Source organism: Microtus pennsylvanicus, chromosome 1 (assembly GCF_037038515.1).
Source record: "Microtus pennsylvanicus isolate mMicPen1 chromosome 1, mMicPen1.hap1, whole genome shotgun sequence".
Taxonomy (NCBI): domain Eukaryota; kingdom Metazoa; phylum Chordata; class Mammalia; order Rodentia; family Cricetidae; genus Microtus; species Microtus pennsylvanicus.
Window position 1 is genome coordinate 17,677,995 of NC_134579.1, and position 20,625 is coordinate 17,698,619.

The window sequence follows — 20,625 nt, forward strand, 5'->3', positions numbered from 1 at the left end:
CTGTGTTAGCCATGTGGCTTGGTACATTTTTCAGCGAGGCAGTCACATCTTGCTTCCTCTGTGCCTGGGTGGGAACTGCAGACCAAGCTTTCCTCTTCCCAGAATTCTCCCATTTTCACTGTCCCACCTCTACCTCCTGTGTGGTCGCCCGCCTATACTTCTGCCTGACTACTGGCCAATCAGCAATTTTATTAATAAAACAGCATTTTATTAAGAAACAAATCTTTACAGGGTAAAACCATTGTCCCCACAGCACTTATCAATCACTTTAATGTGTGCGTTGCTAGTTTGTTTAATTTACTTCTTGAAATTCAGCCAGAGAGTCGCCGTCTTCTTTTTGTCTTTGTAGACTAGAGTGAAGTCTTCAGGATGCCCTCTCTATAAAGCAGTTTTGGGCGCTGGCTGGCTGCACATAATCGTGTTGTGTAACAGTTGCCACACACAGATCCCGGCTTTGAGGAAGTGAAGGGAAAATGCTGGAATTATCAGCCTGAAGATCAGCGATCTTCTAGAATAGGGACTGCTGCTCTCCTGAGGGCTACCTCGGGAGTATCACAGTGAAGAGCAGATTGCCCAACATTGCGCAAACATGCTCCAGGCCCCAGCAGGTTTCTGATTTTAAGGGAGTTAAGACTATGTTGACTGTAGAGGGAGGAGAAAGGAAGACATAAAACTGCATTTTGAGTCCCCCCCACTATAAGGCATTCTGTGCCAAGGTGGCTAGGTGAGTCAGTCAGCTTCAGAGTCCCGGGAGGTAAGAATATTATAGTATGAATATTATTGTATTATCTGGCATGGGAGACGTTCGTATGTAACTATGTAGCTTCCCCCAAAGAACAAGGAAAGGGATATGTGTGCTAACAAGGTGACTTCAATTAAAAAAAAGGTAAAACAATTCTTGATTGTTACAAAACTTGACTAAAAAGTAGTATTTTCAGTGCGCTGTCACGTGCCACCCGCAGCTGTAAAAATGCATGCATTTCTCTTGGTGCCTCGGCACTCGCAGCTGTCTGGTTTATTTTGGCACATCCGCATTCTACAGGGCTGCTCCCATTGGCTTCACTCTCTTTCTTCTTCAGGTATCTCCTCTCCCATCTTTGCTAGGGCTTTCTGAGACTCAGGCTCTGGCAGGAGTAGCAGACAACTCTTCAGGTCTTTTCTGTGGCAGGCTCCTTGGTTTGGTCTCCTTTATCAGCCCCATCAGCCTTTTCTTTTAGCAAGGAGGCTATGGGGAGGGGCCCTGCAGGGGAAGGCAGTCTGAGTTTCTCCCTGATTGATTTGGCTACTGTTTCTTTTCTTTTACTGTGTTTTTAACTGGATGGTTGAAGTTGTGACTTAACTCAGCAAGATTACTATGTCCTCTCCTTAACATGGCCACCATGTCGAACGTGTTTTCAGCACTCCAATGGCTGAGGCAGATAGATCTTTGTGAGTTTGAGGCCAGTCTTGTCTATAGGCAAGTTCCAGGACAGCCAGGGCCATTACACAAAGAAACCTTGTCTTGGAAAGACAAAACAACAAACCCAAAACCCAGCAACCTTCAGGCCATGTGTTGACTTTTCTCCAAAAGAAGACTACTGAGAGAATTCTTTGTATCAGTTGGTATTAAAGCCTTTCTAAAACCCCTTCCCAAGAAATTAAATAAACATGGGGGATATTTGAAAGTTAAGAAACATTTTTTTAAATTAAACATAGTTTTGGTTTTTTTAGATCTCCCTGAGTTCATGACCAGCATGGACTACAAAGGGAACTGTAAAAAGTCGAGAAAAGGGCTGGGAATGTAGACTCAGAAGTGTTGTGGGGTGCTGCGGGGCTGCATTCTGCCACGCAGCTCCCGCCACCAGCTAGCTTTACCCGAAATAACAGCACACAAATTGGATTCTTTTAAACATTGCTTGGCCCATTAGCTCTAGCCCTTACTGGCTAATTCTGATATCCCGATCAATCCATCTCTAATAAACTGTGTAACACCGGTCTTACCGGGAAAGATTCAGCATATCTGACCTGGCGGCTTGCTTCATCGCGTGCGTCTGCCTGGGAGAAGGGAGCATGGCCTCTCTGAGCTCACTTCCTCTTCCTCCCAGCATTCTGTTCTATTTACTCCTCCCACCTATGTTTTAACCTATGAGGCCAAGCAGTTTCTTTATTACTTAACCAATGACCTTCCTCCATCACAGAAGAACATTAATCTAGCTTGTGCAAAGCCCTGGGTTCAATCCCCAGCAAAGCATAAATGCGGTGTGATGGTGCATACCTGTAGCCCCAGTTCTTAGGAGGTGGAGGCAGGGCACTCTGAAACGTAAGAGCATCAGTCACTCTAGGCTATGTGGGTGAATTCACGATGAGCCTAGGCTGTCTGAGACTAAAAACAGCAACTAGAACCCAGATGTTTTGCTCTTGTTTTACAATTTTGGAGTGAGGACCTGCAGTAGGGACCCTGCAATGGGGACCTAGCAGTGGGGACCCGCAGTGAGGATCCTACAGTGGGAACTTGCAGTGAGGACCTGCCATGGGGACCCTGCCTGTGCGCTTTTTCCCCATTTGCTTCCTTTCCTTAGGAAACCAGGAAGACAAACAACTTTTCTTCATCTTATCTAGAATAACTCATAAAAGTTTTCTCAGCACCTTCTTTCATATTAAATAGTTGGATGTGAAGTAAATACATGTTTTCCAGATTTGCTAACATTTCCTTTAAATAGCAAGTGTCCTGTCTGTGTGTGAGCATATGACCAGACTCCCCTGCCTGTAGTTCATTTATCTATGTCCTCATGGTTTTCCCAAGTCCACAGCCCTTTGCTTTTCTAGAACGATCTCATGGTCCTCACTTTCATCACCTTGTTTTCCAATAGCCACCCGTTTTTTCACCTGCCTCTTTTCAAAATCTCCCTCTCCACTTTCCTCAGCAGCTTTATTTACTTGGTATATCCAGAGATGGCCGAGCGAGATCAGGGACACATCCTCCAGCGATGTGGCTCCAAGGTTCTCGTAAGTCACTGAAAAAATGTGCTTCAGGGAAGGACTGACAATTACCTGCAGTGAAGGAACTGGGTAAGAGCAGGAGAAAGCAGTGGATACCCAGTGCCTGTGGGGACCAGGGATGCTTCAGGGAGGAGGTGACAGGTTAGATGTACTCTCGTAAGAGGTTCTGAGGGGGAAAGAAGGGAAACTGAACCAACATGGTGTTCCTGCACCTCGGTCTACCTGCTGTGTCTTCCGGGTTATTTCTTCTAGGGACAGCAGACCTTTGAGCTTCACTGTGTATCCTTTCTGGGGACCCTGGACCAGGGAGTTTCACTGTGTATTCTTCTGAGACTCCTGGACCAGGGAGTTTCACTAATGTTTTCCATCTTTAGTAGAGAACAAACCTCGTTCTCTCCCCCATCCAGTTGCACTTCTTTGTCCCCTCATTTTGAAATGTGCCATCTTTTTCCTCTGTGGTGGTCCCTCTGTTTCCCTTCTCTCATTCAAGCATACTTTGTACCAGTGAGCTCTCCTCCCCTCAGTACCTCAGAATCGTGATCTGTTTACCTCTAGACATTCTAAATTGCTTTCTTTCTTGATTGATTAGACTGCAAAATAGGTTATGTGGTTGCTGATTTCAACTGGTAACCCCTCTCAGTACCCAGATGACAAAGATCTTACTTGCCACTGCTTGAATTCTACAGAACCTGATCTTTCAAATCTCTGAGTATGCCATCAGTGGTCAGACTTGAAATGGCGAGTATAGGCAAAAGCAAAAGACACATTTCCTTCTGTCCCTTCAGTGACAGTACAAGGAGAAGTCAATGGCATCCATTCAGCAAAGGCTTCCTGACTTCTGTCTGAGCACTTGGAGATTTGCAACCAGGGAGGGGTGGTCATGATTCTCGTGGCCCTGGCTTTAAAAGTCAAAAGTGAAATAGTCACTGAAGGTGGAGAATGGAAAGGACTGAGAGAGAAACAGTGAGCCAAATGCTCATGGCGGTCTCGGCGCGGCACCAGCAGAGACACCTGTTTCAGTCCACGATGGGAATAAGAGGTGTTCTCTGGAAGAAGTGATGGAATGAAGCAGAGAGTAATAGAACTTGGCCTAAAAGATGGAGCAGGTGAGGAATCTATAAGATTAATTTAAAATTTAAGATGTACTATACTGGGGGAGTAGGTTGTGTTGTAAAAGGTCTTCCAGCCCATCTTGAAAGGTTGTATATACAAAGGTGTCTTAAGCAGTATTTTTGTTTCCTGTTCTGAATTTGTTTGCTTTATTTCATCATTTCTCCTTCTACCTGCATGTCTGTTAAGCGCTGTTGTGCCCCTCCGCATCATATATTAGTGTTATGTGACAGTGCTAGTTAGTATCAACCAGATTTGGTGTCATTGTGGTGTCTATTCCGCAGGATTTGTGAGGGATGAATCAGGCAATTCACTTGACTTCATTCAAATGATGCCTGACTGAAAGGAAATTAGTAAAGTGTAATTAAATAAAATTAACAAAGTTCCTCTATTTCTTCATGGACATTAGTTATTTCCTGCTTGTCTGGAAAGACCAACTTAGATGGTACTGCCAATGCATTGATGATGTTTGTGAAGTCTCGATATGCTTAGATTATACTTCGGAGTTTTCATTGTAATAAATAACACACCTGTTCCATGGATCCTTCTGAGGCACTCCGTGCTCCCACAACAGGATACCAGAGAGGATGGATGTCTTAAGTAAAGACATTTGTTTGCTCTCACATCCGCAGGCTAAGGAAGCCAGGGCCAGGTTGGCAGCCATCTTGGTTTATGGTGAGGAGCCTCCCTCTGACTTGTAGGCAGACACCTTGTCTGTGTCTGCACAAGGTGAATTCATGGCCACTCCTCCTCCAGTGCTCAGCTCAGATCTTTACCTTACAGGCTGTAGCTCCAAGTCACAGGTCAGAACTTTTGCACTTGAATTGTGGGAGTTTTCAATAGCCTAGTTCCCCACGTCTTTATTAGTGTGCTGTTTTTATTCGTGTGAGCTTAAGGCCATGTACTTTCTGAATGATCTGATTTGACTAAATTATTAGGTAAAAAAACTGGTACCTAGAGGGCAGTATTTAGCTATACTTTTATTAATGTGAGTGAGATTCAATTTTACCACCTCCAACAATTTGGCTAGGTTTCCTTTATTGTTGGAGGAGACTGGTTCCACCTGGTGTACCCTTTGTAGATCTCTGTCTTCTGTAGATGATCTTGGGTTTATTGTGCAACTTTCTTGCTTGTTTTTGCACAACAAGATTGCTTTCAGATGTTTTCTTGCTTCATAATACTTCAGGGAATAACTTCTTGGGTGAAGAATGTCCGTGCACATGGAAGTCTTCACTATAGGGGTTTTACCATAATTCCCAAAAGTGCACAAACCCATTTTCAAGTCTTCTGTTGTTTCTAAGATAGGATGTACTACTTAACTTTCACTTTCTCAGTTTCTAATGTTTTGTTAGTCTTGGCTTTTTTAAAAAGTCTTTTTTTGTTTGTTTGTTTCTTGTGGAGCTGGGAATCAAACATAAAGCCTTGTGCATGGTGGGCAAGTGATTGCTCTACCGCTGAGCCACAGTTCCAGCTCTTGGTGTTTGAGGCTGAATCTCTGTAGCTCAAACTTAGCTTGAACTTGCTATGAAGCCGAGGCCAGCCTTAAACTCTTTGAACTTGCAGATGCTGGGATTATATGTGCGAACCATCATGTACAACAGTGTTCTTTAAACACTACCAGTGTTATCTGTGGAATACAGTATCACATTGCTTTAATTTATATTTCTATAGTTTAATTACAAATGTACATTTTAAAATAGGTTATATCTTTAGAACTGTTTGAAATACACAGCAAAATTGAACACAGCAAAATTGAATATGCACAAAAAATTCCCTTGTACATTGACTTATTTCTTTTAACATAACTTTTTTTTTTACTGGTTCTTTGGGAATCTCACAACATGCACCCCAATTCCACTCATTTTCCAGTTCTTCCATGTGTGCCCTAAACCCTTTGTAGCCTCCCCAACAAAGGAAAATCCCTTAGGCAGGATATGCATATGTTAGACCCTCACCCCAAGTCCCTTCTCCCCCCCATCTGCCGCAACAAGGTTCTTCTGTAACAGCCCTGACTGTGCTGGAACTCACTTTGTAGATCAGGCTGTCCTCAAACTCACAGAGATCTGCTTGTCTTTGCTGGCATTAAAGGCTTGTGCCACCATCTCCTGGCTACATATGTCAGACTTGATGGACCTGAGACGTATTTCTATCATCCCAGAGCTACAGTCCTGTTTATTGTACAGCTCTGAAGAAAGTCACAATGATGTGGTGTCTCTACCATTGCAACATTGGGTATCGGAAGAGGTTGGAGGCTCCAAGAAACCCCTGCCCTGCCCCTCCTTTCTCTTCTTTAATCATCTTTTTAACTGGGTTAAATTATTCCTTTTGTAGAAAGTCATATGGTTGTAATCAAACAGAACATCCATCACCTTTTCCATTGACTTTTTTGTTTTGGTTTGCAAGATGCGGTCTCACTATGTAGCCTTGGTGGCCTGGAACTTATATGTACACCAGGGTGGCCTCAAACTCAGAGAGTCCCCCCCCCAACACTGGGTTTTAAGGTAAGCACCCCATGTTGGGCCTTGCAAATACAGTTTAAAGGTGTTTCTACCATCTTGGTTAACTTATACAATTTTAACTTGGTGTGCGTTATCTCCAGCGCAGCTCTGTTTGAATCAGGACGCATGCTCTTTCCATGCTGGTCTAGGGAAAGTGATTTTATAATTTGGTTAAGGTGGTGCATCACTAGGATCTTCTATTATAAAGCCACTATTTTCCCTCTGTAATTTATGTTACCTGAAATTTTGTGACACCCCATAAGATCCTCTGTTTCTCACTTGATCGTCTTGTTTGAAGCTTTTTCTTCTGTGGTTTTGTGAAGTGATAGTTTGCAACTTCAAGTGTTTAGAGTAAATACTTTTTTCCCCCAATCATAGCTTCTCCCCCTTTTCTTAAACAATGAAAAAAGCCCCACTTTTCTCTAAGGCCTTCCTTCTCAAAGTAATCTAAAACTCTCATCTTTACTTCTCCTTAAAAAAAAAAAAAGAAAAAAACCATTAACCATTAAACTTCCTCAGCATTTTATACATTTGCATGATTGAAAGGCAAAGCTCACTGCTGGTCACCCACATTGACCAGTTAAAGCACCCTGACAAGGCATGCCATTTGTCCGGAGCTCTGTCTCCCCTCAGAACAATAGCTTCAGCTTCTTCCATTTCCCTACTCACGCCATTCTTGGTAGAATCTGATCTCCTAAGGGGGCTTAGTAGGAGGTGACATCAAGGGCCAGAAAATACTCTTTGATGTCACATGACTTTGATGTTCAGTTAGACCGGGCAGCAGAGAGTCTTCAGAGACCCAGCTTTAGAAATCGGAGAGAAGAAAAGCAAGCAGGAGGCTGAAAGATGCCGTTCCAATTAGTGTCCCTGTAGGAAGGGCGGCGCTCTGTTTGTTTATATGCTCCGGTTCTGAGCGCTCATAACTGACCTCTGCAAGGACTTGGGGCTTGGATTTTTGTGCCATTTATCTCTCTAAACCTTGCAAATGAATTTAAATAAAATCATATGATTTGATATTTGATTTAGTTTTTAAACTCTGAACCTGCGAGTACTTTGCGAGTTAATTTATTGCTTAGCTTACTCAAGTATTAGCAATTTACAGAGTCACTCCATGAGACCAAGAAGCATGTCTGTCTTTTGTTTTATACAGTTTTGACTGTTTCATACTTTAGCACTTGGAAAAAGGATGCCTCTTCAGAGAGAGCTCTCAGCGTTGCTAGGAAACCCAAGATTCCTTTGTGAGGACCTTGAGATTTCAGTTCATTTTTAGCACAACACAGTGAGGAGCAAACCCATTTCAAAAAGGAAATAGTGAAAGTCATTTCTGGGACTGCTTAAAATATCTTAAACAGAATCGCATCTCCTCACGTCTGGGGGGCCCACGTGCAGGTGCACTAACACGTGCAGGTGCACACTTAGTGCACATATAACATGATCTGCAGTCTACAGCCTGAGCACATGGTCCACCAGCAAAGGGAAAACCAAGATAGACCACTTGTAATGTAGGAATCCCTTCTGGCAGATTTTCATATTTCCCTGACATTTCTAAACTTGATCAGAATATAACATAATCTCAAATTCTTTTCTGCAAATTATAAGGTGCTATTTTAAGAGACAAAGGTACTTGAGAGTTCCCGACCCCTAATGAAGCCAATCATGATATAGTAAATCAGGATTTCTACCTTAAAGGGTCCTATACAGGATAGCATTGGCAACAGAAGTGGTGACTGAGCAAATGTGATGGAAGTGGGTGCTGACTGAGCACAGATCTCTAAAAGAAAACAGACACCCAAGTCAGTGTGTGCTCAAGGCACAGATGATCCGTATAGGCAGGGAAAGTACCATAAATGTTCTTAGAAGGAAGGACAGGCAACTCACTGGAGGGTGGAGAGGTAGTAGAATAAATGTATTTTTGAAAATGGGGCAGGCATAGGGCTGAATTTATTAGACATTATAAAAAGGGTCCCAGAGTTCCAATAGTTCTTCAGCAGGAACTCTAGAGGTGCCAGACATCAGTGTCAAAAGCCATATTTTAATACAATAAATATGTACGCTGAAACACACTTGACGGCTAGCATACTTTCAGGACAATGGCAAGCCATTGCTTGGTGTCAGTCAGTAGGGTTTAGATGGTGGATCATCAACTTTTGCTGTGTGAAACACCAACCCCACCTTTAGATATTTAACACAGACATTGTGTATCCATGGTCCCTCAGGTGTTGGTTGGGGTAGGCTTGCTTGAGAAAGGAGGCTGTGGGCTCACTTAGGACGCCGCAGAAGCTTGTCTAGACAGGGGTTGCAGGTGGGGTGATGGGGTCGCATTTTGGGGAGTAATGGCTGCTGGTCACCCACCTCAGTTATTTCTCATGTGGATCATTTTGCGCAATGGTAAGAGTTCTCAAGAAGGGAGAATGGATTTATTAGCAAGGAATCTGGAGGCCTCGCCCTGGATTTTACCCGGCACATTCTTGTTACTCTTCACTGGTCTGATTTCAGAGAGGAATGCAGAGGTTCTGCACCCATTCTTTATTCAGTTTGAGGAATGTCCTTAGATATTGTTACAAGCTTAGGAAAGGAACTTTTAGTTTTTATTCTTTGGGCTTCAACTCTACCAACATAATATTATTTCTGATAGCACATTAATTCTCACCTAATAGAAAAGATAATACCATACGTGATTGGAGAAACATCATGGAATAGTTGCTGTGCAGAGTGAGGGCTTGGGATTGATTGACTTCTAATTTTGCTCAGTGTATTAATCATAGGTGCAAGATGAAGAGAGGGGGAAGAAGAGCAGAGAGGATGGAGGTGGCAGAGTCAGGCCCTGGGTACCATTCATAATCTCATCCAACACCGAACATCCAGGTTGGGAAGTGCAGGAGTTCAAGGGGTAAAGCTGCTTCTTAACTCAAAATGGTGAAGCTAAGTGTCCTAAGCAATGGAGATTGTTGAGTTAATGTTTAGGAAATCCTTTAGGGGGTGGAGGCTCCTGTAAAATACTCGCACTGGGGACACTGAGGTAAGAGAATTGTCTAGAGTTCAAAGTGAGTTCCAGGCCAGGTTGGCTTAAAAAGTGAGACTCTGTTTCAGAATAACAAAAGAAAACAAAAGCTGGTCACAGAGAAACCAGTAGATGTGACAAGTTCTAGGGAAACTTTTGTGTTGCAAATGATCTTAAAAGACTTGTATCGGATGATTCATTTATTGTAGTAATATGAGTGGCAGGGCTGCGTCCCCACCACCCCGGCTGCCTGCTAGCTTATGCCCCGAAATAATTACACGGACACTGTATTCTTTTAAACACTGCTTGGCCCATTAACTCTAGCCCTTACAGGCTAATTCTCATATCCCGATCAACCCATTTCTAATAATCTGTGTAGCATCAGTCTTACTGGGAAAGATTCTAGCCTACGTCCATCTTGGGTCTGAGCTTCATGCGTCTTCCTCAGAGAGCAGAGCTATCGCGTCTGCCCGGGAGAGGGGAGCATGGCGTCTCTGAGCTCACTTCCTTTTCCTCCCAGCATTCTGTTCTGTTTACTCCACCCACCTATGTTCTAACCTATAAGGGCCAAGCAGTTTCTTTATTTAACTAACCAATGACCTTCCTCCATCAATTTATGATTGAATTTGTGCTACAAATCAAGCTAACAACCAGACTCTTCATACCTTTGTTATTGATCTGAGCACCTACTTTAGCTTTTCATTTCTTTTGTTTTTTCAAGACAGGGTTTCTCTGTGTATCCATTCTGACTGTGCTGGACTCATTCTTTAGACCAGGCTGGCCTCAAACTCACAGAGATCCACCTGCCTCTGCCTCCTAGGTGCTGGGATTAAAGGCGTACTCTACCATGGCTAGACTGGCTTGCTTGTTTGATTGTGCTCTCTCTCTCTTTATCTCTCTCTTTCTTTTTATGGTGCTGGGGATTGAACCCACAGAGCCTTTTAATTGCTAGGCAAGTGCTCTACCATGGTGGTGGTGTATTCTCTCTGCCTGTTGTTTTGACAAAGGGTCTTGCTGTGCCTTTGAGTGGATGCTCAAACTCTGTGCTCCTATCTGCTTCCCTCATGCTGGGTTTCAGGAATGTGCTATCACATTTGATGGCAAATCATATTTTTTTTTGTTTCTGTTTCTCAGCCAGGGTCTTGCTGTGTATCTCAAACTAGCTTCTCACTTTTGATCCTCCTACTTCTGCCTCCCTAGTACTGCATTTAATGATGTGTACCACATGCTCAGTGCTACAAACAACAACAACAACAACAATAACAACAACTCAGCATAGGGCTTTGCATGTGCTAGGTAGCCGAGCTGCATCTTCAACTCTCGAAAACTAGTTTTACAGTTGGGCTTGGCGGTGTACTTTTATAATAGCAATACTTGGCCTGTCGAGACAGGGCTATGAGATCAAAGCTTCTGTGCACAAGCAATGCAAACTCATTTTCTTTGCCTCTGGAAGTTTACAGTGCTCTTAAAAGTTATTGTATGGGAGCAATTGCGGTGCGACTCAGACACCATGAGTGGCTTCAGCAGCGAGGAGCACCCCGTGCCCTTCACTCTTTTGAGTACCGCCATCTTCCTAAAAAATGAGAAAGACAGTATTTTCTCCATTTCATGATAATCCGATTTATGCAGGAAAGGATGTATTCCACGTGGTGGTTGAGGTTCCACACTAGTTAAATGCTAACATGGAGATTGCTACAAAGGACCCCTTAGTCCAATTAAGCAAGACATGAAGAAAAGAAAGCTCCACCATGTTTCCAGTCTGTTCCCTTACAAAGGATACATCTGGAACTATGGTGCCATCCCTCAGACATGGGAAGACCCAAGGTACAGTGACAAACACTGGCTGTTGTAGTGACAATGACCCAATTGATGTTTGTGAAATTGGAAGCTAGGTGTGTACAAGAGGTGAGATCATCAAGGTGAAAGTTCTGGGCATATTGGCTATGATCAATGAAGGCGAAACCAACTGGAAAGTCATCGCCATTAACGTGGACGATCCAGATGTGGCCAATTATAACGATATTTCTGATGTCAAAATATTTCTGAAACCTGGCGACTTAGAAGCCACTGATGGCTGGTTTAGAAGGTATAAAGTTCCTGATGGAAAACCAGAAAATGAGTTTGGGTTCAATGCAGAATTTAAAGACAAGAATTTTGCAATTGACATTATTAAAGGCACTCATGATTATTGGAAAGCATCAGTGACTAAGAAAACAGATGGGAAAGGAATCAGTTGCGTGACCACCACCGTGTCGGAGAGCCCTATCAAAGCCATTGTGGATGCTTTTGCCACCCCCATGTGAATCTGCCTACCCACTACCGACAGATGTGGATAAACGGTTCCATCACCAGAAAAACCGATGAGATGCCTGGAATCCAAGTGATCCTGCGGCATCCTGTTCACCTGGAAGCATTAGATGCAAAAGTGTAGTAATGTTTCAAGGTTTTAAATTTCTGCAACTTACCTAATCAAGCAGATTCTGCTGTGGCCAGTCCAATATGTTCAGAAGGTTAGCCATCCAGACACTTCGCATCTCAACCAAGACAGCTTTTACACACGTTAACTCTCAAAGCCGTTGTCATGGAAGCACCGCATACTGGATGTATATGTTTACTGTGTTAGGAAATAAAGTTATTTTGCTGAAAAAAAGTTATTGTATGGATGTCTTAGTATCAGTGGTCTTAGTATCAATGGGCTCATCACATACCCTAAATTCTGTTGCTTTGAGCCCAAACCCCATCTCACTGTGCTCCCATGAATGCCACAGGGTCATGCGCCAGGGCAATTGCAGAAGCTTTGTCCCACGTATGTGTTTCTTTCTGCAGATGTCACCAGAGGTTTGAGTATCACTACTCCTGAACAGAGTATCGACAAAGCTAAAGGGGAAACTGCTTATCTACCCTGCAAATTTACACTTGGTCCTGATGACCACGGACCCCTGGACATCGAATGGCTGATATCCCCATCTGATAACCAGAAGGTGGATCAAGTGGTGAGTTGGATCTGTGCTGATCACTGCTCATGTCAGTGGGGATGTTGGGTGTGTCTTCACATAGCCCGGCGGGGGAGGGGAGAGAAAGCACCCAGCTAGCTGCTCAGGTGTGGTAGGAGTGAGGGACACAGTCACGCTGTGTGTTGACACAGCCAGCAGATACTGTGACTGCAATGGATGAGGTAATGAAAGGCTACTTCCGGGACCCACGGAGGCTCCTGAAGGTCTGGATATGCACGTGAGGGGCCAGAGCAGAGGATACAGGGAACCAGGGGCAGGCAGGCAGGGAGCACACACAGTGTCAGGGACTATGAGTAAATCCATTTTGTTAAAGAAGATATATGATATAATATACTGTAAGGAAGATGTACAGTGTTATCACTAGAGCCTGTTTTCCATATTTCCTCAAATTAAATACCCTGTACAGTGAATTACTTGGGAAGAGAATGAAATCTTTGTTTATTTGTTTTACCTTTTATTTACTTGTGGCCTGTGCACATGTGAGTGCCATATGCGAGCCAGTGGGGGTTAGAGGCAACTTTTGGAGGCCAATTCTTTCCTTCCACCATGTGGACCCCAGGGGTGGAACTCAGGTTCTCATTCTTGGTGATAGGTTCCTTTCCCAAGAGCCCTTTGCCTGGCACACAGAATGATCAGAAGGGGTGAGGGTGGGGGCCGACAACATACTCGCTTACATGCTTAGTTCAGGCCGGAGGTTAAAAAGTAAGTTCAAGATTTCATGGGGGTTTAGTGATTGATACAAGTCTTTGTAAGAGCTGAGCACAGTAGTGCCCACCCGCCATCCCCACTCAGGAGGCTGTGGCAGAAGGCAGCCTGCACCACATAACGTGACCCTTTCAAAAGACTTGCAGTGCTACTTACTGTTCAAATAAGAGGGAAGGGGTTATCTCACAACTGAAATTCTTCCATTCAGTGATTGAATTAGTGCAGTCCAGAATTGAGTATTTTTGGTAAGTCCAGAAATTTGTGAAGGAGATAAAGAAGCTGGGCGGTGGTGGCGCACGCCTTTAATCCCAGCACTCGGGATTGCAGAGGCGGGTGGATCTCTGTGAGTTCGAGGCCAGCTTGGTCTACAAGAGCTAGTTTCAGGACAGGAACCAAAAGCTACAGAGAAACCCTGTCTTGAAAATTAAAAAAAAAAAAAAAGAAGAAGAAGCTCCTGTAGTTGTCAGCAACAAGGGCTACGAACTGGCCTCTTCTGATTCAGTGACCAGAACCATCTGTTTCCTACGCAAAAAAAAAACCCCAGCAACAGAGTTGTCTCCTTTCCTCTCATCATCCCTGATACCCTGTGGCCCTCGCCACTCTCACTCTCCCCTCCGCCCCTTCTCTCTGTGAAGATGTCTGCCCTCTGAACACACATTTCTCATGAAGGCCCAGCACTGCCTTCCCTAGTTCTGCTCGGGATTCTGAATCTGGGGTTAACCCAGGAGAGCGTGAGTCTTCAGTCCTGGGTTACAGGAGAAGGTGAGGTCTGTGAGGAGGTGTCTATAGAGACCAGCAGGCACAGTGTGCCCACGCTTTGTTCATGGAAGGAGGGTCCCAAATCTCTCTAGCTAAGGACAGAGCACAAAACTGTGAAATGGGCATGACACGGCGGGGCACTTGGTCTGGAGCGGGCCTTTCTGGGTTTGAAACCTGGCCTCAGATTTAGTGCGTAGTAAGAGCGGACGAAGAGGAAGATGGCAGGTAAAGAGAGATTTCTAAAGAGGGTGCTTCACAGAATTCTAGCTAGGCTATGTTAGCTGAATTCCTGTTGGATTCGAGTTAGCTTGGCAGGTAGTACCTAAGGAGCTGGAGTTGGAAGGCCGGGCTGGAGTTGGAAGGCCGGGCTGGAGAAATGTCTAGTCTTGTCTCTGTGTGACGCTTTACTGTGTACCACACCCTGGTCAGTGTTGGTGTGCTCTCTTATAAGATTTTTACAGTCATTTGAACATCATGGAATGCACCTGCACAGACCTAAGATGGCTATGAAGTAGTCCGTCGGCCCTGCTGTTGTATATACACCCTCCGGGGTTGACAGAACCTTCTGTACGCAGCACGGGACTATATATACGTATTTAAGCCTTAAGATGACTCTAGGATGCACATGGTTGTGCTTCTGAAAGCTAGGAAACAGGCTTGGAGAGGTGAAGGACACGCCCAGTGTCCTCCAGCTAGCAGCTGGAATTTGAGCACAGACCTCTGCAGGTGGCACACCTGTGCTTTTGTTATCCTTTGTGTCTCCTCCCATGTTCCGTAAACCCAGTTCCGCGTGTGTCCGGTAGGGACACATGTCCTAGCCTCCTCTTAGAATGTAATGACATGCTGCATACCTAATTATTTCATGAGCTTGGGAGGAATACAGAAACATTGGTTACATACGGTGCCCAGTGAAAACAGGTCCGGCTCATAGCTTAGCTGGGTGACATAAATTTATGTGACAAGAGCCGGTACGGTCTTAGTATAGATGTTACAAGGGGACAATCCCAGCATCCATGTCACACTGCAAGAAATCAGTGAAGACATGTAAAGTTGCCTGGTAAATGCTAGCTGTCCCATTTTTTAATCCAGTCGTCACAAGAAAGCACTAAGTTGGTGTATGTCACTCACCGTGGGGACACATCTTACCTGTCTGGTGCTTCTTAAGAAACCAATGAGATGTGCATGTCAAAATGTGCTTTGGAAGGAGAGTTGTTTGAACTTTGTAGCTTTTCATAACGTGAGTGAGAAGTTTAATAGACAGGAAGCCGGAAGTCTTGTTTGTGAACGCATGAACGTTGATTGGTATTGACGAGTGGGGGTGGCAGGATTAAGGAGCAAGGTAACGGCTAGTGCGCTTAGGCCCCGTGCTGGCTGCTTCAGCTGCTCTGTGCATCCATTTACTCAGCAAACTGGTCTTGACTGTGACCTGGTGATGGGCAGTTGACACGCACACACAAGTGTTTCTGTGGGCTCAGGTTGGGTTGGGGTGGATATGCTAGAAGAGGCAAATACAGAAAAACTCAGCAAAATGATATCCTTGGGAGACATTTTTCAGCTGTACGGTACAAAATTAACATCCCAGGCAAGAAGTTTTTGTGTCGATTATGGTTGTGTTTGCGGGTGGGGTTTTTGTTTGTTTCTGGCTAGTGTAGGGCACAGTATGCAATCCTGTTCCACGTTGGTTTACCTGTTTGAAGTGGAGCACGAGCCACAGCTCAGTCCCATTTGATCTCTTGGCTTTCTTATCTTGTGTATTAGATAGCTGGAGTTTCAGAATACAACAGTTTTCTGGTTTTGCTTTTTTGCATTAACGTTGGGAGAAAGCAAGATATTCTTGTGTGTCATTTCCCCATCCTGCTCAGATAAGAAAGTCACCTGTAGAGGTCCCGACTGTGGCCCTGCTGTTTGAGTCTGGGTCCACTCTTTGCCCTTGAGTCTCAGAACAGGAAGAGGGGATCTTACTGGGCAATGCGGACAGTTATGAAATAAGGTAGCTTTGGCCTTTTGTTATGTCTTTGTTTGATTTTGCTTTTGTCTTAGATTATTTTGTATTCTGGAGACAAGATTTATGATAACTACTACCCGGATCTGAAGGGACGAGTGCACTTCACGAGTAACGACGTCACGTCTGGTGATGCGTCTATAAATGTAACCAATCTGCAGTTGTCCGATATTGGCACGTATCAGTGCAAAGTGAAGAAAGCTCCTGGGGTTGCAAATAAGAAAGTTCTGCTGACTGTCCTTGGTAAGTTACCATTCCTTGTGTCGATGGGGGCCACATGGGTCCAGGGAAAGTGGCGACAGCCTGTAGTATCAGCATTCGCGGAAGACAGAACTGGTTTCATGACAACATGATGTCCCCAGGCAGCGAAAAGTAGAGTTAGTCCTTGTATTTCTCTGAATGGAGAAAGGAAGAGGACTGCGTACTTGTGAAGTGATTGAGTGAAAGGGTTGTAGGTAATGGGAGAAGAACTCGGCTATGGTTTGAGTGTGTTGCTACCAAAACTCATTGAGGCTTAGGAAGTGGTAGATATTTTAGATAATTATGTTTAAGGAGCCTCCATTCTTGTGAAGGGATTGATGATACTAGGTCAATTACCATAAAATCAAGTTGTTTTGGTTGATTAGCTTCTAAGGATAAATGAGATTTCTATGATTGATTACTGAGAGTATTTATTTATATTTTTAAAGATTTGTTTTATTTTGAATTATGTGTACGTGGGTCTCTGTGTGTACCACTGCCTCTACAGGCCAGAGGCATCAGATGTCCATGGAGTTGGAGTCAAATGCAGTTAGGAACTATCAGATGTGGGTGCTGTGAATTGAACTCGGGTGCTCTGCAAGAGCTTTAATAAGTATTGAGCTGTCCATCCAGCCCCAAATCCCTGGAGTGTTTCAATTGGAGGAGATAGACTGTGCTGGAAAGAATTGGGATAAGGACTGAGGCATTATTTTCCTCCTTGCTGTCACTGTTTCTGCCAGCGGAGGGGATCAGTTGCTGGGATGCCTCGTTACTCTCTTTGATTAGCCACTTCTTAGTAAGTGTCAGCTTCGTAGTAAGCTGTCAAAGACTGCAGAGGCTGTTCATTCACCTTGAGAATCCGCAACGGTGTGTGCAGTTGACCTCTTCAGTGTGGGAGGCTCTGGAAGGCTATAACTCACATATATCTCTAAAACTTCCTTGTGGCAGGCTGTATATGCAGTGCGGCTGGTTTCCTTGAAGTACAACGCTGCAGTCAGCTGTGTCACGGTAGTAATTTTCCTGCCTTGGGACTCAAAGTCTTAGGTTCAGCGAGATCCACTTTTTGTAGGAAATGCTGATGGCGAGAATTACTTAAGATAGTCTTGGGGATACATTAAATCAGAGATTTAACTCTTGTCAAACTCTATGACTTGGCTTTAGTTTAGGGTAGGATCAGTAAGTGTTCCTAGCCAAGGCCTCTGATACAGCATGCCTGTGTGAGCAGTCGGGGACTGGGAGCTGTGATAGCATCCTAATGGCAGCTGCTGAGGTTGTCTTAGTTGCTGGCCTCCTTAGCACTTAAGAGGTCCTGATCGTATAGACACACCGTCTTAAAATGGCTCTAGTTAAAAGCATTTTCTGTGTGAAAGTGAGACTGAATACGGTTCCAGAGAAGGGAAGGGGGTATCGTTGAAATGCTATGTTTATATCATGTAAGCATGGACTGACCTTTATGTTTGTAAATGGCTATGCTGGTAATGGTTCCTTTAAAGCAGAACTCTGAACTCTTTCTCATATTCTGATGCAGATGACAGGTGACTCTGTGTATCCCTTCTTTCAGCACTATCCTGGAAATACTGGGTTCAGATACATTGTAGAGCATTTCATACTGGTGTGCGTATTATTCACAATGGGATTGATGGCTGGCTATCAAAATTTGGGAAAGGGTACATTGGGAAGCAATAGGATTTGCGTAGCTATTCTCAGAGTAACTGTGGACAGGCATGCTTCCTGTGTGTGTGTGGGGGGAACAGCCATGATGGCAGTGTGGCTAAGCACACTGATGACAGCAGCAGGGATGGCCTGTAAGTTAGTGTGTGCGTGAGTGTTCCAGTACCCACTTTTATTCAGAATGGGAAACGAGGAAATGCCATGTAAGTCTGGAAGCATGAGAATTGATTTAGACTGGGGGTCAATCACCAGCCCTGGTACTTATCAGCCTGGCAAGCCAGATGGTAAAGCAACCAGAGACTTCATAGCAAACATGGTGTTTCTTAAGGTCTTAGAACAAAATGAAAAGAATGCCTTACTGTCTGGCTAGCACTGCTCCCAGACTGATCCTGCACCACCCCCTCACTAGGGCCCCTCCCTCCTGACAGTTCCCACTCCGTGTTTAGTCCCCTCTCCCCTGCTCTCTCCTCAGAAATAGCTGCCCAAGAGCCCATGTCTGCTTTTCTAAGAATACCCCCAAATTCTTTCCAGGTTTTCGCTTCTTATGTAGTCTTGTTGTGTAGTACTTCCCCTGGCGGTTCGTTCTGATTTTGCAGACTCCTCGCTTGCTCCTGTCTGTCCCCAGACTCCAGGTTTCCTCGGTGGCTGACGGGGCAGCCACACTCAGGATGTGCTGATGCAGTGGCATAGTAATCATATCTCCCACAGATGATTTCTCATACGCACAGCATTGTTTACTCATAAAAAAACGTAATGGAATGAAAGACCACACAACACGTACCATTCTTCACTACAGTCATGGTTCCAGAAGGAGAGATTATGCTACGGGATAGAAATCTGACCCGTCAGCCAGCTGGCCGCAGCCGTGACTGCTGCTCAGTAGGTCTACAGTCAGCCAGCTGCTGCAGCCGTGACTGCTGCTCAGTAGGTCTACAGTCAGCCAGCTGGCCGCAGCCATGACTGCTGCTCAGTAGGTCTACAGTCAGCCAGCTGGCCGCAGCCATGACTGCTGCTCAGTAGGTCTACAGTCAGCCAGCTGGCTGCAGCCGTGACTGCTGCTCAGTAGGTCTACAGTCAGCCAGCTGGCTGCAGCCGTGACTGCTGCTCAGTAGGTCTACAGTCAGCCAGCTGGCTGCAGCCGTGACTGCTACTCAGTAGGTCTACAGTCAGCCAGCTGGCTGCAGCCGTGACTGCTGCTCAGTAGGTCTACAGTCAGCCAGCTGGCTGCAGCCGTGACTGCTACTCAGTAGGTCTACAGTCAGCCAGCTGGCTGCAGCCATGACTGCTGCTCAGTAGGTCTACAGTCAGCCAGCTGGCTGCAGCCGTGACTGCTGCTCAGTAGGTCTGCAGTCAGCCAGCTGGCTGCAGCCGTGACTGCTGCTCAGTAGGTCTACAGTCAGCCTTTTGTATCCCTGGGTTTCATACCTCACGCTGAACCAACCATGGATCAAAAAATATTTGGAAACATTTACGTACATGGAGTATACAGACTTTTAATGATTTTTTTCTCCAGTCATAAGCACTATAACAACTAAGGATCATTTATATTGTAGTAAGTATTACAAACAATGTCTAGGTAATTTGAAGTCTTAAGCCATAGTAGGTTAAGTGAAAAACTATGTCATTTTATGTAAAATAGTTGGAAATCCTCATATTTGTATACTTTTAGGGTTCTGAAATCAGTTGCCTATTAGAGTATGAAACAGTGCAATGTAAACACATTTGTTAAATCCATTTTACTAACATATCAATTTTACTTCATAAATGCCATGCCTCAATGGGCTGCAGAATGGTGCAATACCAGGATATTAGGCCAGAGTTGGGGTAAGCTGCAGGTAATGAGATTAGATGTTGCTCTAAACCTTTGCTCCGAGGTCGGAAAGATAACCTCCAATTTACTTTTTGTGACTGCTGTCTGAATGGATTTGAATTCATGTAAATACCTAAATTCAATGGTCTGTGCTGCACTAAAGTGGATTGTCCCAGTTATCAGCGTTGTTACTAAGTGTCGATTGTCCAGTAATGACACCTAGAGAGATATGACTTGGCACGTACTCACAGATGGCTGCATTTCAAGGACAGAGACTAGGTAAGGAATGGAGGGTAGCTTCCGGGAGCATCATCACCCAGCCTCACCCCCTGCTTTTTGACGTGTGCCTATGGAATGGCCGTGCACAGAGCTGAGCTGCATTTGAGATGTCGCCAAACTTTACGCAATGGCTGCTTGCCTGAGCTCGTGACTGTCTGTGTTTGATAAAGCTGCATAAACTAGTGTTGACAACATGTCATTCTTTGTTCCCTTGTCCATTCCGAGCCCAGCAGTGGCTGATAAAGGAGGCAGTGGCTATGCATCGTACTTTGTGCTTAAGTAATCTGTTAGAAAAACCAATCCCATTTTCTTAGATAAAGCTGTAATTTGTTTCCTTCTTGTTCAGTTAAGCCTTCCGGTACAAGATGTTTTGTGGATGGATCAGAAGAGATTGGAAATGACTTCAAACTAAAATGTGAACCAAAAGAAGGTTCACTTCCATTGCGGTATGAATGGCAGAAATTGTCAGACACCCAGAGAATGCCTACTCCATGGTTAGCAGGTACTGCTTCCGATGCAGAATGGTACCCTTGGGCCGCTGATTTGGATTTAAACCT

The 20,625-nt window shown here is 44.6% G+C and overlaps 1 protein-coding gene and 1 pseudogene across 2 annotated transcripts in view; both read left to right on the forward strand.

Moving 5' to 3' along the window:
- Positions 1 to 20,625, forward strand: part of Cxadr (CXADR cell adhesion molecule) — a 55,628-nt gene that overhangs the window by 16,610 nt on the left and 18,393 nt on the right. For both annotated transcript variants that reach the window (XM_075957853.1, XM_075957907.1), the window contains exons 2-4: positions 12,415 to 12,581; positions 16,107 to 16,311; positions 20,415 to 20,570. In XM_075957853.1, coding sequence (XP_075813968.1) covers positions 12,415 to 12,581; positions 16,107 to 16,311; positions 20,415 to 20,570 — 528 coding nt within the window. The remainder of the gene's footprint in view (positions 1 to 12,414; positions 12,582 to 16,106; positions 16,312 to 20,414; positions 20,571 to 20,625) is intronic.
- LOC142837072 (inorganic pyrophosphatase pseudogene) lies at positions 11,099 to 11,952 on the forward strand (annotated as a pseudogene).